The 18,202-nt window shown below is 32.2% G+C and overlaps 2 protein-coding genes across 2 annotated transcripts; both read left to right on the forward strand.

Moving 5' to 3' along the window:
• Positions 1–10,399: 10,399 nt before the first annotated feature.
• On the forward strand, positions 10,400–11,067 carry LOC142235816 (uncharacterized). Its single transcript, XM_075307074.1, has 3 exons — positions 10,400–10,468; positions 10,526–10,840; positions 10,915–11,067. The coding sequence occupies exons 1-3, from the start codon at positions 10,400–10,402 to the stop codon at positions 11,065–11,067; spliced, it is 537 nt and encodes a 178-aa protein (XP_075163189.1).
• A 6,227-nt stretch (positions 11,068–17,294) lies between these two features.
• On the forward strand, positions 17,295–17,993 carry LOC142235817 (uncharacterized). The gene is made up of 3 exons (XM_075307075.1): positions 17,295–17,396; positions 17,470–17,769; positions 17,841–17,993. Exons 1-3 carry the CDS (start codon positions 17,295–17,297, stop codon positions 17,991–17,993), a joined length of 555 nt encoding a protein of 184 aa, XP_075163190.1.
• Positions 17,994–18,202: the final 209 nt, after the last annotated feature.

The raw sequence follows: 18,202 nt of genomic DNA on the forward strand, positions 1-18,202 counted from the left end.
GCTCCGAAAATCAAATCTGGGGATCGGATTATATTATAGGCTGATATGGACAAATTTTTATAAAGTATTTAGAACTAACATCAGAAATTAAAATTTCAAAGGGATTGGATGAAATTTGATCTTCCACAAGGCTCCAGGATTCAAATCTGGGTATCGGTTTATATACACGGATGAAAAAGACTGTTTTTCATATGTTTGGCTATAAACATTATATGTTTGGAACACAAATTTTTAAACACAATATTTTTGAGTGCAAGCATATAATGTTCATAAACTAGCATAACATGTTTGGGACATATATGTTAATATGTTAGAACATATTATGTTTGGGACATAAAATGTTTGTAAATATAATATGCTTGGATGCAAACATATATTAATTTAGAAATAGCCTATAAACATATATGTGTTTAGTAGCTTGGAGCGCTATTTAACAGGGAGCGATATTGAATTAAGTTGGTGGTTGTTGCTTGTTATTACAAAATTAACATTTTATTTTTGCTTGGGCAAATGATCAGCTACTTCTTTGATCCTTACAAACTGTGTGGTCCGCTGTTCGAATCCCCGTCCGGCAAAAGGTAAAATTAAAATAAAAATAAAATCATAAATTGAATAATTTCTTCTACAATGTTTGTATTACAGAAAAAGGTGCTAAGAACTAAAAAATCTCGTGGAAGTGAGAAAGATGTCGGGGAATATACAATTGGGCAGAAACAAAATTTTGAGCATTCAGGTCGAAAACCTATGTTGTTAGCACCTATATTACCTGTTTATTTTCATAATTCATTATGATTGTAAATATATAAATAACTAAATAAAATTTTGAGCACAATATTGTTTGGGAGAATTTTTTTAAGCATATAATATTTTTGGCTGCAAAATGCTTCCAAACATATTATATGTTCACATAATAACATATTGTTTTTTGGAAGACAACATTATTGAATTTGGATGCAAAAATACAAAATGTTTGGAACTTAGACTATCCAAACATATATTGTTTAGACCAATATGCTTTCAAACATATTATATATTGGTAGAGATCAAACATATAAATGTTTGGGCAATACCCAAAAATGTATATGCTTGAAGCAAAATATGTTTGGGAATATATGTTACAGAAGCGATTTTTTGTGAGCGTGTAGGGACTATACCTAAAGATGACCAAATATGACCCATTTGCAATACAATTGGATTTACCTCACAACCAACTACTTTGGAAGTTTGTCTGATTTCAACAGGTAGAAGAACGCCGCTAGATCAACTCAGAATTTCACCATCACCCAGAATATACATTCTTTTTGGTGTTTGAGACCAATGAGACCTATGATTGAGGGTATACAAAAAATACATTTTTCCTATTGTTTAAGAAATTTTCTTTAGCGCTACGAAGTTAAAGCCAGACACAATTAAAGAAAAACAAGTAAGTAAAGTCTAAAGTCGGGCGGGGCCGACTATATTATACCCTTCACCCCTATGAAGGCCAAAATTTGTGTTACCATCTCAACTACTTCACATTTGCTGAAAGGTATATAAAAGAGACAATTTTTTATTTCTACAAAATCTCTAGAATTAAAATTTAAATCGGCTAACGCTGTCCAGTTAATTGGAGGAAACTTCTATTGAAAATGGGTCTAAAATGTGTAACAGTCTACCATATTTCCCCAACTCTGGTGTACGTATATATGGGAGCTATATACAATCTGAACCAATTTTGACTAAATTTGACATGCGAAATTTCACGTAAATGGGAGTATAACATTGGCCCCCCTGGTCGTATGAGAGCAAGTCGGACGGAAGATATATATGGGAGCCATATCTAAATCTGAACCGATTTCAACCAAATTTGGCACAGTTACCGATACTACTAAACGTACTCCTTGTGCGAAATTTGAAGCAAAAAACGGCAAAACCCTGGATTTTGAATAAGTTCAAATAGGACGAAAGATATATATGGGAGCTATATCTAAATCTGAATCGATTTTGACCATATTTGGCACATACAATAGTATCGTTAAAAGTACCGCTTGTGCAAATTTTGAAGTATGTCAGGGCAAAACTCTGGCTTTTGAGACCGTATAAGTCCAAATCGGGCGAAAGATATATATGTGAGCTATATCTAAATCTGAACCGATTTGGCTGATATTTTGCAAGATTTTCGAGATTCTTAAAATATTTGGATGTACGGTATTTCAAGAAAATCGGTTGATAAACACGCTAACTATGACCAAATCGGGGATAAATATATATGGCAGGTATATATAAATCTGAACCGATTTTTTCCAAAACCAATAGCGATTTGAGGACGATCGGACTTAAATTGCGAGATGTACTTTGTGCACAAAATTACATATACAGACAGACGGACGGACAGACAGACAGACGGACATCGCTAAATCGACTCAGAATTTAATTCTAAGCCGATCGGTATACTACAAGATGGGTCTATGGCCACTATTTCTTGGCGTTACATACAAATGCACAAACTTATTATACCCTGTACCACAGTAGTGGTGAAGGGTATAACAAGTATATACGGCCGCAAGTTCGGCCAGGCCGAATCTTATGTACCCTCCACCATGGATTGTATAGAAACTTGTACTAAAGACTGTCATCCCCAATTGAATTACTTGGGTTGCGGTAACACTTTCCGATGGAAAGGTATCTTAAAACTTCTTAACACCGTCTTCTCAATATATTAAAAAAAAATAAATAAATAATTAAATACGTATATAATTCAGTTTGACAAAATTTTCTATAGAAATAAAATTTTGACAAAATGTTATATTGAAATAAAATTTTGACAAAATTTTCTATAGAAATAAAATATTGACAAAATTGTCTATACAAATAAAATCTTGACAAAATTTTATATACAAATAAAATCTTCACAAAATTTTGTATAGTAATTAAATTTTGACAAAATTTTCTATAGAAATAAAATGTTGATAAAATTTTGTATAGTAATAACATTTTGACAAAATTTTCTATAGTAATAAAATTTTGACAAAATTTTCTATGGAAATAAAATTTTGGTAGATTATTTTTGGGGATCGGCTATATATAACTATAGACCGATACGAACCAATTTTGGCATGGTTATTAGCGGCCATGTACTAGCCCAATGTAAAGTCTAAAGTCGGGCGGAGCCGACTATATTATACCCTTCACCACCATGTAGACAAAAATTTGTGTTACCATCTCAACTACTTCAAACTTGCTGGGAGCTATATAAAGGTTTACATTTCCAGATACAAATACTTTTAATGGAGACAATTTTTTGTACTATTACAAAAACACTAGAGTTACAATTTAAATTGGCTAACGCTATCCAGTTAGTTGGAGGAAAATCCCATAGAAAATGTGTCTAAAATATGAAACAGTCTGCCATATTTCCCCAACTCTGGTGTACATATATATGGGAGCTATATATAATCTGAGCCGAATAATAATTCTAGAATAATAATTCTGTTATCTCTGCAAAATTTCACGTATAACTTTGGCCCCCGTGGTCATGTGAGTCTAAGTCGGGCGAAAGATATATATGGGAGCTATATCTAAATTTGGCACGCTTAACGATACTATTAAACGTACCCCTTGTGCAAAATTTGAAGCAAATCAGGCAAACCTCTGGCTTTTGAGGCCATATGAGTCTAAATCGGGCGAAAGATAAATCTAAACTGATTTTAACCAAATTTAGCACACTGAATGCTACTCTTAAACTTACTCCTTGTTCAAAATTTGAAGCAAATCAGGGCAAAACTCTCGCTTTTGAGGTCATATTATTCGAAATCGGACGAAAGGTATATATGGGAGCTATATCTAAATTTGAACCAATTTCACCGAAATTTGGTACACTTAATGATACTATTAAACGTACTCATTGTGCAAAATTTGAAGCAAATCAGGGAAAAACTCTTGCTTTTCAGGCCATATAAGTTCAAATCGGACGAGAGATATATATGGGAGCTATATCCAGATCTGAACCGATTTGACTGATATTTTGCACATCTTACGAAAGCCCCAAAATATTTGGCTGGCCGAAATTTTGAGAAATTCGTTGATAAATACGTCAATTATGACCAGATCGGTGATAAATATATATGGCAGCTATATCTAAATCTGAACCGATTTCTTCCAAAATCAATAGGGTTCTATTCTGAGCCAAAACACATACTTGTGCCAAATTTGAAGTCGATTGCGACTAAAACTGGAGCCATCGTGGTGCAATGGTTAGCATGTCCGCCTTGCATACACAAGGTCGTGGGTCCGATTCCTGCTTCGACCGAACACCAACAAGTTTTTCAGCGGTGGATTATCCCACCTCAGTAATGCTGGTGACATTTCTGAGGGTTTCAAAACTTCTCTAAGTGGTTTTACTGCAATGTGGAACGCCGTTCGGACTCGGCTATAAAAAGGAGGTCCCTTGTCATTGAGCTTAACATGGAATCGGGCAGCACTCAGTGATAAGAGAGAAGTTCACCAATGTGCTATCACAATGGGCTGAATAGTCTAAGTGAGCCTGATACATCGGGCTGCCACCTAACCTAACCTAACCTAAAACTGCGACCTAGACTTTGATTACAAAAATGTGTTCACGGACAGACGGACATGGCTATATCGACTCAGGAGCCCACCCTGAGCATTTTTGCCAAAGACACCATGTGTCTATCTCGTCTCCTTCTGGGTGTTGCAAACACACAAAAAATTTTTTCTCTGATTCAATCACCAAATTAATTGATCCAATTAATTTTTTAATTGAAATGTCTTCAATTACGAAAATGATAGTTCCAATCACAGTTTTAATTGGGCATAGAAAGTATTCTTGATTAAAAAATTAATTGATTTTTTCAGCAAAATTCAATTAATTTTTTAATTGATTCAATTAAGAATTTAATTGATGTTGATTGCAAAACGCAATTAATTTATTAATTTAAAAAGGTAACTATTTTTAATTACTTAGTTAGATTGGCTTAGAGTTTTTATTTGGATTAACAAATGATTGTTTGAAATACATTTTTAATTAAAAAAGTAAAAAAAAATCAGCACTTTTTTAACTGAATTAGTCTTCCGAATTTGGTAAAAAAGTTTTTTTTTTTTTTTTTTTTTTTTTTAATAATCTTTATTTCATTTAAATTAAATTTTCCATGCTTTGTTGGTCTCAGCGCCCTTAAGGCATTATTGAGACGAGCTGGCAACAATTTACTTATATGTACTATTTACAAATCGATTCAATTAAAGTTTAAATTTAATTAAAATAATTTATATCTTAATTAGGTAAGAAGCGTTTCTAGTTTACTTAATATGTAGGCTTTGATAGCTACTTTATATTGAGATATCCTGGTAATAGACTTTAATTCGTCAGGTAATTTATTATATTCACTAGCTCCCATGAATTCAATACGTTGTTTCGTGACTTCAAGTCTGCAACGCGACGTTCTCAGGTTATGGCGATTCCTTGTATGAAATAACATCTGATTTGGAAAATATTGCACCGTGCGATAACCTATATTATTCATAGATTTAAACACATATATTAACAATTGGTACAAATATATGCCACGAATTGGCAAAATTGGCCTGCACACATCCGCATAAAGGGAAAAAGTTGGATATGTTTGTGGTAATTTATGTACAATCTTTATTGCCTTGTTCTGCAGTCGTTGCAGAGTTTTCAGTGTTGTGGTATTTCTGCTTGCAAAAATTACTGCTGCGTAGTTTAAATGACTCTGAATTAACGCTTGATAAAGAAGAGTCTTTGCCTTTTTGGAGAGTTTATTCTTCATTTTGAATAACACCCCAATGGCAGGAGCTATCTTCCGTTTAATTTCAGATAAGTGCATATCCCATGATAGGTTTGCCTGCAATGTTACACCCAGGTACTTCACGAATTTACTTGTCTGAATAGTATGTCCACCCATTTGAATATTGAAATCCCCTTCATCACTGGAGCGAGGAGTAAAACGTACAATTTTTGTCTTTGTCGGATTTAATATTAATTTATTGATACGGACAAATTCAAGAATAAGAGAAATATCTCTCTCCATATTAATCTTTAACATCAAATCGTTCCCATACGGATACAACAAGCATACGTCATCAGCAAATATGAACATTCTACCCGCCAAATCCAAGTTGCTTATGTCATTTATATATATTGTGAAAAGCAAGGGCCCCAAACAACTTCCTTGTGGCACACCGCAATTCACAACTGAAGTGCTACTTCGACAACTACCGACTTCCACAAACTGCTTTCTATCACGCAAGTAACTTTTAAGCAACTCTCTCTCACTTCCATCCACGCCATAATACCTCAGCTTTTCTAACAGAATCTCACTGTCAACAAGGTCAAAAGCTTTTGTAAAATCGAGGAACAAACCTGCTACACCCTTTGATCCACGATCTAAACCATCACATATGCTATTCACAACATTTAAAACGGCTTCCTCAGCTCCACAACCCTTCCTAAATCCGAACTGGTACCTATAAATATACCCTTCGAAATGTAAACGAAGCCTTTGATACAAAATTTTCTCAAATATTTTGTCAAGTACCGAGAGAACTGAAACAGGACGAAAACTCTCAACTGCCGAGGCGTTTACAACTTTCGGAATTGGAATGACTTTACTAACCTTCAAGCAGTCGGGAAAAACAGCAGACTCAACCATTTTATTATAGATCCTAAGCAATATTGGAGCCAAGATCTCCTTGCAGAAAACTATAGTCTTAGGGGACACCCTGTCATATCCTGTAGATTTCCTAACATTCAAATCGCACAAAACTGATTCAATTTCCCCAATTGATGCAGTTGGTAAAGAAAACCGGTTCGCACTGCGAGGTAACGTCCGCATACTATTACAGCTATCACCTGGCCTTATATGGATCTGCTGCCGTAAATGACAAACCGAGTCAATAAAGTACCCATTAAATCTATTGGCTATATCTTGGTGATTTGATTCAATTTCCCCACTTTCAGAGACAAGGCAAATGTTGTTCTCCCTCACTCTCCCTATGGCGTTATTAAGAAAATGCCAACATTTCTTAGGATCTTCACCCACTTGCATCAGATTGTCATAATAGTAATTACTGCGAGATATCTTTAAAGCTACTTTTATAATTCTACTCAACCTTTTCACCATATCGTCATACTTCCCATTTCTGCATTTCCTGCGTTTTTTCAATAGTTTCTGCTTGTACATAATCAGAGATTGTAAATTCCGACTAATCCACGGAGCAATACAAAACCTTAATGGCTTCCTATATGTATATGCAGTCGTCGAATTCGAAACACCCTCATTAATAATAGTGACCAGTCTCTCTGCTGACTCAGATGCTCCTAAACTTTCATCGAATCCATCTAAATGAACCTGCAAATATCGATTAAGACTATCATAGTCACACCGGCTGACATTAATCTCAGTATCACGGTTACTAACAAAGTCGCTCGCAATTTCAATATGTACAATGTTATGATCTGTCAATTGGCATTCAACCGAATGTACAGTAACTTCGGTTGAAATATTACTGAACACATGATCAATGCTCGAACCACTTGCGGGCCTGGTAATAAAATGGTGACAAGCCTGCACATCATAATTCAAAAACATGTTGGACAAATCCGAGTAATGTGGATTACGAAATAAATCAATATTCATATCCCCCATAAAAACCATAGGAAGTTGTGAACGAGATTCCATAAAACTCTCCAGGTATAGTAAAAAATCATTAGTACAACACTTTTGAGAACGGTATACAGTAACAATTTCCAATGGCTTATTGCCGACGCGAAAATTATTAAGTACTATTGCTATTCTATCTATATAACCTTCACTTTTGCAATATTTAGTTGAAAATTTTAATCTATCGCTAACGTATAGCGAGGTACCTCCGTACCCATCACTCCTGCAGCAGTGAACGTCCGAATAACCTGGAATCTTATATAATTGGGTTACATGTTCTTCAAACCACGATTCTTGTATAGCAATTATATCAGGAATTTTCGAAAATTCTGCTATAAGCGATTTAAATTTATTAAATTTATCCAGCGAAGAAACGCTTCTCACGTTTAAGCAAACAATATTTAAAAATTTGTAATTAATATTATCTAAATAATTATTAAATAATGAAAAGTTTTGAAAATAACAATTATTCATTTTTAACGAAAAGGAACTAATGCAATTTATGTATAATCAATTATATATAAACATTACTTAAGATGGAGAATCATATGGCATATCATTACTTGCGTCTGATTCAATGACAGTTTCTATTTCATTTTGGACTCCCGATCTTCGTTTCCATGGCTGAGTAGCCGAATTTAATAGAATTTTATCAACTTCATCCTTGTTTCTAATTATTTGGGCTTTCGATATGGCATTACGCTTATAAAAAACTTTCCCATCTCTTGCAAAGATATAAGAATATCCAATGTTTTTTAAAGTTCGAGCATAATTTAGTAGTTCCATTGTGTCTTTGCTAAGGTAATCGTTTACAAAGACTCGACTTGTAGCTTCGCTGTCTTTAAACTTTGTCTTAGCAGCCATTAACAAATCCTTTGTTTTTTTTGAAGAAAATTTTACGACCACGGATTTTTTTGCGTTTGAATTAGGTCTATTAGCTCTAGAATTATCGTTCTTTTTCTGAATAAAAAAAGCTTCTTCAATATGGTCTTGAGTTATTTCAACACCAACAGTTTTTGAAAGTTTAATTACTGAATCAGCTGCCGATTGACCATCAGTCACTTCCATACCATTAATTACACAGTCATTCTTCACCCTCATATCATTTAATATTTTGACAGACATTTTAAGATCAGCCACTTCATTTTTTAATAGTTCATTTTCCTTCTCAACAGCATTTAATCTTTTTTTGTTCTCAACAATACCCTTTAAGATATCATCATACTTCTGCGACATAAAGTTGATCGACTGTTGTATATCTGTCAATTTACTCAGTTCTGCTTTTATTGCTTTGATTTCACCCAATTCTTTTTTTATTTCTCTAAGTTCGCTTTTTATTTCTCCTCCTTTATCACAAAAGTGACATTCAAACGTTTCAGTCTCATCATTCAATAGCTTTTCAAATTGTCGTTTATCTAATTGAGTGCATTGAGAATGAAATCTCTTTTCGCAGCTATCACACTCTATGTATGCCTCTTCATCTTCTTTGATAGATAATTTACATTGATCACAATGTTTAACAGATTTTAAGCTTTTACGACGTGTTGGTGGCATTCTTCACTGCTCTTTACCTCCGAAGAACTCTTTCACTTTGCCTGTCAAGTATTTTCCGTATCTTTCAACGTTATTTTTATTTATTTACGCAAAAAATATTATTTGTGCCGAACTTGTGGCCAGAAAACACGTCTGCTCTTCAGGGTTGCCAACTCTGTTCGTTAATTGTATCAATTAATTTTTTAATTAAACATTTTAAAAATTTCAATCATTGACTTAATTAATTTAATATTTCTATCATGACTAAAAAGTTAATTGTATCAATTAATTTATTAATTGAAAAAATTTTCAACTACAATTAACTTTTTAATTGGAAATATTTTGGTGATATTTTTTTCTGTGAACATATGCACTAACATAATACCCTGTTCCACAGTGTGGCGCAGGGTACAAAAATCAGGTACCGCATATTAATTTCATAACCTCACCTCTATGTAAATCTTAAATAAATTAGAGAATTTTAGTTTTTCTCGCTTTGAACGAAATCGGATAATTTTGGTTCATTTTTCAAAATGTCGAAAACGGGAGGTCCCCCTTCCCGTCCAAATATCGAAAAATATAGGAGCGGACCTTTGTCTAGACGACACCCCTATCTTTCCTTGAAAATTTCACCCAAATCGGAGAACTTTGCTTCAATTTGAAAAAGTCGGGCAAGGGGTAGGTCTCCTCCCCCACTATATATCAAAAACTGAGGTAACCAATTTTCACCTCATGTTTACCCTCTACGTTCTCCTCTACCGAATTTCAAGTAAATCGAGTCAGTACTTTTTCGAACTTACCCGGAACATACAAGCAAACATACTTTGAATTTTATAAATGTAGAAGAAGAAGATAGATATGGATGTAATGGAGTACAACAAATATATTGAGCTGTAAATAAAACCAATGCCACGTATCTGACATATCCCAGTGTAAATTCCCATAATACAAAAGTCCAATGTGTCATATAACTACATGTGTAGCTACAGGGTAATTTAGCACATTAAGGGGTAATCGATATCAAATATCTGTAGTAATACGATTTTATGAAAATACATCAATGATATGATCCATAATTCAATCTCATTGGACCATGTACATAAAATGTGTTTTCATTACCACGTTTGTGGTAGCTTTGGTTATAGTACAAATTTAGTCGAAGTTCCTCCATAGGCAATATTAGCACTATGGTATCCATGTATCGCTTATTTAAATTGGTAATAAAAATTTTCATATTACAATATGTGGAAGCTAAGGTATGTTGGCAAACGTCATTATATCATAGAAGTCGTAATTTACAAGATATTTTATAGCGTGAACTAAAAATTGAAATTTTGGATTTCCAAGTCAATGTTACAGATGCCTCTATGATTTCTGAATCAATCTATTCGACGTTCAATAAACAACAGTTGACACTCGAATTCAGCACCACCAAAAGAATTTTTGAATGGTCTGGGATTTTGAATATCGAGATATTGCCATCAAGTAAACCCCCTACCCATATACTTACACTGAATGCCAATATTTGTGATTGCTTGAGATCGGCTTGTCGAAATAATTTGGTAGTTGCTTTCTTTAAAGAAATCCTAAGGACCTCTAATTTTCCTCCAAAATGTCCTCTGTTGGCGGTGGGTTAGGGAGCTTACTTTGCTGTATTTGGAAAATAAAAATTATTTAAATATTTTTACTTTCGACTTTACAGAATAACAAATACTATCTGAAGAACTATACCACTCGTGCCAAAGATTATCCAGCATATTTGCCTACGGTGGTATGGCAAGTCCACATTGATATGCTGTTCAATAAGAAATCTGCCATGATTTGGTATATCAAAGGACGTACGCTTAAAGTATAAGGATATTTCATTTATTGCTATCATTTTTTTTTATTTGGATAAATAAATAATATCGATATGTCGATGATATAAATTAAATATGCTTTTAATTTTACCACTATGACGTTTTAACAAAGATAAACAAAAAACGAAGTTACGCTACTTAATTTTTCAAAATTTGGTCGGGTCAGAATAGTGAACGAACTAAACTTCTCCGATTTAATTCAAAATTTATTGAGGACATGGGGGCACGATTGCCACTCGAGCCAATGATAATCTTCCAAACCCCAAAAAAAAAAAAAAATTTATTTCTATAGAAAATTTTGTCAACATTTTACTTTTATAGAAATTTTTGTCAAAATTATATTTCTATAGAAGATTTTCTCAAAATTTTATTTCTATAGAAAATGAAATTTTGCCCAAATAAATTTGACAAACATTCTTTTCCTCTGTTGGTAAAGCTACACTTGTAGTTTAGTCAATGTATGGTTTTAAGCTGCAATAAAAACAACAACAATGCTTAAAGAAAAAAACCAACAATAACAAAAGAAATAACATTTTGACAAAATTTTCTATAGAAATAAAAGTTTGACAAAATGTTCTATAGAAATAAAATTTTGAGAAAATTTTCTATAGAAATAAAATTTTTACAAATTTATCTATAGAAATAAAATTTTTACAAAATTTTCTGTAGAAATAAAATCTTGACAAATTTTTCTATAGAAATAAAATTTGGGCAAAATTTTCTATAAAAATAAAATTTTGACAAAATGTTCTATAGAGATAAAAGTTTGACAAGATTTTCTATAGAGAAAATTTTGTCAAAATTTTATTTCTATAGAAAATTTTTAACACAAGTTTATTTCTATAGGAAATTTTGTCAAAATTTTATTTCTATAGAAAATGATGTCAAAATTTTATTTCTATAAAAAATTTTCTCAAAATTTAATTTGCATAGAACATTTTATCAAAATTTTATTTCTATAGCATATTTTGTCAAACTTTTATATCTATACAAAACTTTTGACAAAATTTAATTTCTATAGAACATTTTATCAAAATTTTATTTCTATACAAAATTTTGCCAAAATTTGATTTTATAGAAAATTTTGCCAAAATTTGATTTCTATAGAAAATTTTGTCAAAATTGCATTTATTTAGAAAATTGTCTAAAATTTTCATTTCTTAGGTAAATTTTTATCAAAATTTTGTTTTTATAGAAAATTTTGTCAAAATTTTATTTCTATAGAAAATTTTGTCAAATTTTATTTCTATAGAAAATGTTGTCAATATTTTATTTCTATAGAAAATTTTATTCATAGACAATTTTGTCAAAATTTATCAAAATTTTATTGCTATAGAAAATTCTGCCAAAATATTATTTCTATAGAAAATTCTGTCAAAATATATAGAAATAAAATTTTGACAACATGTTCTATAGAAATAAAATTTTGAGAAAATGTTCCATGCAAATTAAATTTTGAGAAAATTTACTATAGAAATAAAATTTTTACAAAATTTTCTGTAGAAATAAAATGTTGACAAATTTTTCTATAGAAATAAAATTTGGACAAATTTTTCTATAAAAATAAAATTTTGACAAAATGTTCTATAGAGATAAAAGTTTGAGAAGATAGAAAAATTTTAACACTAGTTTATTTCTATAGGAAATTTTGTCAAAATTTTATTTCTATAGAAAATTATGTCAAAATTGTATTTCTATAAAAAATTTTCTCAAAATTTAATTTGCATAGAACATTTTCTCAAAATTTTATTTCTATAGAAATTTTCTCAAAATTTAATTTGCATAGAACATTTTCTCAAAATTTTATTTCTATAGAACATTTTGTCAAACTTTTATTTCTATAGAAAACTTTTGACAAAATTTTATTTCTATAGAACAGTTTATCAAAATGTTATTTCTATACAAAATTTTGTCTAAGTTTTATTTCTGTAGGAAATTTTGTCAAAAATTTTATTTCTATAGAAAAAGTTGTCATATTTTATTTCTATAGAAAATTTTATTCATAGACAATTTTGTCAAATTTTATCAAAATTTTATTGGTATAGAAAATTCTGCCAAAATATTATTTCTATAGAAAATTCCGTCAAAATATATTGAAATAAACTTTTGACAAAATGTTCTATAGAAATAAAATTTTGAGAAAATTTTCTATAGAAATAAAATTTTGAGAAAATGTTCTATGCAAATTAAATTTCGAGAAAATTTTCTTTTTTCATATCTGGACCCAAATATTTGAAAATTCGACATAAGTTCCCCGATTGGCTTGAACTTTCCGGGGATGTTGAGGGTGATCTGTAGAAAAATATTCTACTTTATTTTTCAATATTTGATCTAGACTTCTCCGATTTATGGGGAATGGGGAGAGGTGATTAAACTAATATCACCTGACCTGGCCTAAATACCGGCCGTACACTAATAGAAAAACTAAGTTCCAAAATCGTGAACAGACAGTAACAAAATGAAGCGTAATAGTTCACAAAAAATCAATACGGAATGTTCACCGTTTCGTAAACGGGCATTCATGATTTCTGGAACGGCTTTCGTTTTTCTTTGGCCATGAAATATTCGTTCGATGTTCTTAGAACAACTCCGTCGGTAGTGTAATGTGCTAAAGCGACTGTTAAAGATTCAGGTTCGAGTCACGGTAGCGGAAATTTTTATACCCTGCGCCACACTGTGGAACAGGGTATTATAAGTTAATGCATATGTTTGTAACACCCAAAAGGAGACGAGATAGACACATGGTGTCTTTGGCAATAAGGCTCAGGGTGGGTCCCTGAGTCGATATAACCATGTCCGTCTGTCCGTCCGTCCGTCCGTCTGTCTGTGAACACATTTTTGTGATCAAAGTCTAGGTCGCAATTTAAGTCCAATCGCCTTCAAATTTGGCACATGTTCCTAATTTGGGTCAAAATAGAACCGTATTGATTTTGGTTGAAATCGATTCCGATTTAGATATAGCTCCCATATATATCTTTCGCCCGGTATGAACTTATATGGTCCCAGAAACTAGAGTTTTATCCCGATTAGCTTGAAATTTTGCACAAGGAGTACAATTGGTAGTATAGTCATGTGTGCCAAATTGGATTAAAATCGGTTTAGATTTAGATATAGCTTCCATAGATATGGACTTATATGGCCCCAGAAGCCAGAGTTTTGGCCCAAAATATATATATATATATATATATATATATATATATATATATATATATATATATATATATATATATATATATATATATATATATATATATATATATATATATATATATATATATATATATATATATATATATATATATATATATATATATATATATATATATATATATATATATATATAAAGGGTGATTTGTTAAGAGCTTGATAACTTTTTTTAAAAAAAAACGCATAAAATTTGCAAAATCTCATCGGTTCTTTATTTGAAACGTTAGATTGGTCCATGGCATTTACTTTTTGAAGATAATTTCATTTAAATGTTGACCGCGGCTGCGTCTTAGGTGGTCCATTCGGAAAGTCCAATTTTGGGCAACTTTTTCGAGCATTTCGGCCGGAATAGCCCGAATTTCTTCGGAAATGTTGTCTTCCAAAGCTGGAATAGTTGCTGGCTTATTTCTGTAGACTTTAGACTTGACGTAGCCCCACAAAAAAATAGTCTAAAGGCGTCAAATCGCATGATCTTGGTGGCCAACTTACCGGTCCATTTCTTGAGATGAATTGTTCTCCGAAGTTTTCCCTCAAAATGGCCATAGAATCGCGAGCTGTGTGGCATGTAGCGCCATCTTGTTGAAACCACATGTCAACCAAGTTCAGTTCTTCCATTTTTGGCAACAAAAAGTTTGTTAGCATCGAACGATAGCGATCGCCATTCACCGTAACGTTGCGTCCAACAGCATCTTTGAAAAAATACGGTCCAATGATTCCACCAGCGTACAAACCACACCAAACAGTGCATTTTTCGGGATGCATGGGCAGTTCTTGAACGGCTTCTGGTTGCTCTTCACTCCAAATGCGGCAATTTTGCTTATTTACGTAGCCATTCAACCAGAAATGAGCCTCATCGCTGAACAAAATTTGTCGATAAAAAAGCGGATTTTCTGCCAACTTTTCTAGGGCCCATTCACTGAAAATTCGACGTTGTGGCAGATCGTAAGTCTATTCATGATGAAATGTCAAAGCATACTGAGCATCTTTCTCTTTGACACCATGTCTGAAATCCCACGTGTTCTGTCAAATACTAATGCATGAAAATCCTAACCTCAAAAGAATCACCCTTTATATATATATATATATATATATATATATATATATATATATATATATATATATATATATATATATATATATATATATATATATATATATATATATATATATATATATATATATATATATATATATATATATATATATATATATATATATATATATATATATATATATATATATATATATATATATATATATATATATATATATATATATGTATATATATATATATATATATATATATATATATATGTTTTTCTGATTTGGACAAAAATGGTCAAAATACCAACATTTTCCTTGTAAAATCGCCACTGCTTAGTCGAAAAGTTGTAAAAATGACTCTAATTTTCCTAAACTTCTAATACATATATTTCTAGCGATAAATCATAAATAAATTTTCGCGAAGTTTCCTTAAAATTGCTTCAGATTTAAACGTTTCCCATATTTACTATACCCTGCTCCACACTGTGGAACAGGGTATTATAAGTTAGTGCATATGTTTGCAATACCCAGAAGGAGACGAGATAGACACATGGTGTCTTTGGCAAAAATGCTTAGGGTGGGCTCTTGAGTCGATATAGCGATGGCCGTCTGTCCGTGAACACATTTTTGTAATCAAAGTCTAGGTCGCAGTTTTAGTCCAATCGGCTTCAAATTTGGCACAAGTATGTGTTTTGGCTCAGAATAGATTCCTATTGATTTTGGAAGAAATGGGTTCAGATTTAGATATAACTCCCATATATAGCTTTCGCTCGATTTACACTCATATGACCACAGAGGCTAATTTTTTGGTTCGATTTAGTTGAAATTTTGCACAGGGAGTAGAATTAGCATTGTAGCTATGCGTGCCAAATTTGGTTGAAATCGGTTCAGATTTAGATATATCTCCTATATATAGCTTTCGCCCGATTTACACTCATATGTCCACAGAGGCCAATTTTTAACTTCGATTTAGTTGAAATTTTGCACAGGGAGTAGAATTAGCATTGTTGCTATGCGTGCCAAATTTGGTTGAAATCGGTTCAGATTTAGATATAGCTCCCATATATAGCCACAGAGGCCAATTTTTAACTCCGATTTAGTTGAAATTTTGCACAGGGAGTAGAGTTAGCATTGTTGCTATGCGTGCCAAATTTGGTTGAAATCGGTTCAGATTTAGATATAGCTCCCATATATATGTTTTTCTGATTTCGACAAAAATGGTCAAAATACCAACATTTTCCTTGTAAAATCGCCACTGCTTAGTCGAAAAGTTGTAAAAATGACTCTAATTTTCCTAAGCTTCTAATACATATATATTGAGCGATAAATCATAAATAAACTTTTTCGAAGTTTCCAGAAAATTGCTTCAGATTTAAACGTTTCCCATATTTTTTACTAACTTTGTGTTCCACCCTAGTGCATTAGCCGACTTAAATTTTGAGTCTATAGATTCTGTAGAAGTCTATCAAATTCTGTCTAGATCGAGTGAAATTTAAATGTATGTATTTGGGACAAACCTTTATATATAGCACCCAACACATTTGACGGATATGATATGGTATCGAACATTTAGATCTACAAAGTGGTGCAGGGTATAATACAGTCGGCCCCGCCCGACTTTAGACTTTCCTTACTTGTTTTTTATAAATTTGTAACAATTACGTTTTCAGATCATGAACGCTGGTTGTTGCTTTGACAACGCATGTTGTCATTTTATTTTTGTCAGATTAGAACCGTTTGTTCTCCGTTTGAAACCACATGTGTGTTGATCACTTTCATGAACGGATCGTTTTGAAACATGTACGCCGTTCATGATTTTTTTCCATGGGTGTAATTATAATATATTTTCTGCTACACACTATTCTTTCCATGTAGGCAAATTACAATTCTCTGTATGGTAAATTCTAATTCATTTTTAATGGCTGCCCAAAATAGAACAAAAACGGCCGTGAAATAAATGAAATAGTTAGTGATGTTTGGAGTTTGTCCCACAACGGTGATGATGATGAAGAATCGCTTCTGGGATATAATCATAATGACATTAGTTCTATATAGTCAAAATACCCAAGCAAAGGTAATATCTATATATAAAAAATTTAACCATCGTTTCTCCACTTTCTTAGCATTTGGATTTATTTAAATTACAGCGTGACTTTGCTATTGAAATTCTGAATTTCCAAGTCAATACTAGCGATCTGGAGCTATTTAAGTTGCCCATTCAATCGACATTTACTCGTAATCAACTTTCGGTGGAATTCATGCTGAAGCAAAGCATTTCAGAATGGTCTGCTTTACTTGGAATCGATTCGTTACGCTCCAAAGAACTTAAGTTGGCGGTAAATATGTGCGATTGTTTGAAGGGAGCTTGTCGCAATAATCTTGTGGTCACATTGCTCAAGGAAATGTTACGTACATCGAATTTTCCCAAAAGCTGTCCATTGAAAGCCGTAAGATATCTAAAGTTTTATTGCTAATCGTAATTTTCTATTTCGGCTTTTCTTTTGCCCCTTCCCGATAGGATAAGAAATATGCCATTACGAACTATACAGTTCGTCCGGATGATTTTCCTCGTTTCATACCCACAATTAATTGGCAATTAACAGTGGATATGATGTTCAATCGCAAACTGGCTATGATTTGGTCCATCGAGGGACGTACGGCAAAGTTGTGAAGGTGATGGTGATCTTTCTTCCTTAGACTACAAAAGTAAAGTGAAATGTGGATATTTTCCAAGTGGGAGTATTTGTCTAAGCCGTTGTCTAAAATGATTCGAATTAATATATGCAATATAAATAATCCATGGTATTGGTAAAGATTTAATAACAATAAATTAAATAATAATGTAATTAAGGTAATTTCATTATATTTCTCACAAACACA

The sequence above is a fragment of the Haematobia irritans genome, chromosome 4 (assembly GCF_050003625.1).
Source record: "Haematobia irritans isolate KBUSLIRL chromosome 4, ASM5000362v1, whole genome shotgun sequence".
NCBI classification, from domain to species: domain Eukaryota; kingdom Metazoa; phylum Arthropoda; class Insecta; order Diptera; family Muscidae; genus Haematobia; species Haematobia irritans.

Coding starts and splice junctions, on each gene's coding strand:
- LOC142235816 (XM_075307074.1), top strand. CDS start 10,400: ATGGTATCCATGTATCGCTTATTTAAATTGGTAATAAAAATTTTCATA. Junction 10,469..10,525: donor TACAATATGTGGAAGCTAAG/GTATGTTGGCAA, acceptor GATATTTTATAG/CGTGAACTAAAAATTGAAAT. Junction 10,841..10,914: donor CAAAATGTCCTCTGTTGGCG/GTGGGTTAGGGA, acceptor TCGACTTTACAG/AATAACAAATACTATCTGAA.
- LOC142235817 (XM_075307075.1), top strand. CDS start 17,295: ATGTTTGGAGTTTGTCCCACAACGGTGATGATGATGAAGAATCGCTTC. Junction 17,397..17,469: donor GTCAAAATACCCAAGCAAAG/GTAATATCTATA, acceptor TTTAAATTACAG/CGTGACTTTGCTATTGAAAT. Junction 17,770..17,840: donor AAAGCTGTCCATTGAAAGCC/GTAAGATATCTA, acceptor CCTTCCCGATAG/GATAAGAAATATGCCATTAC.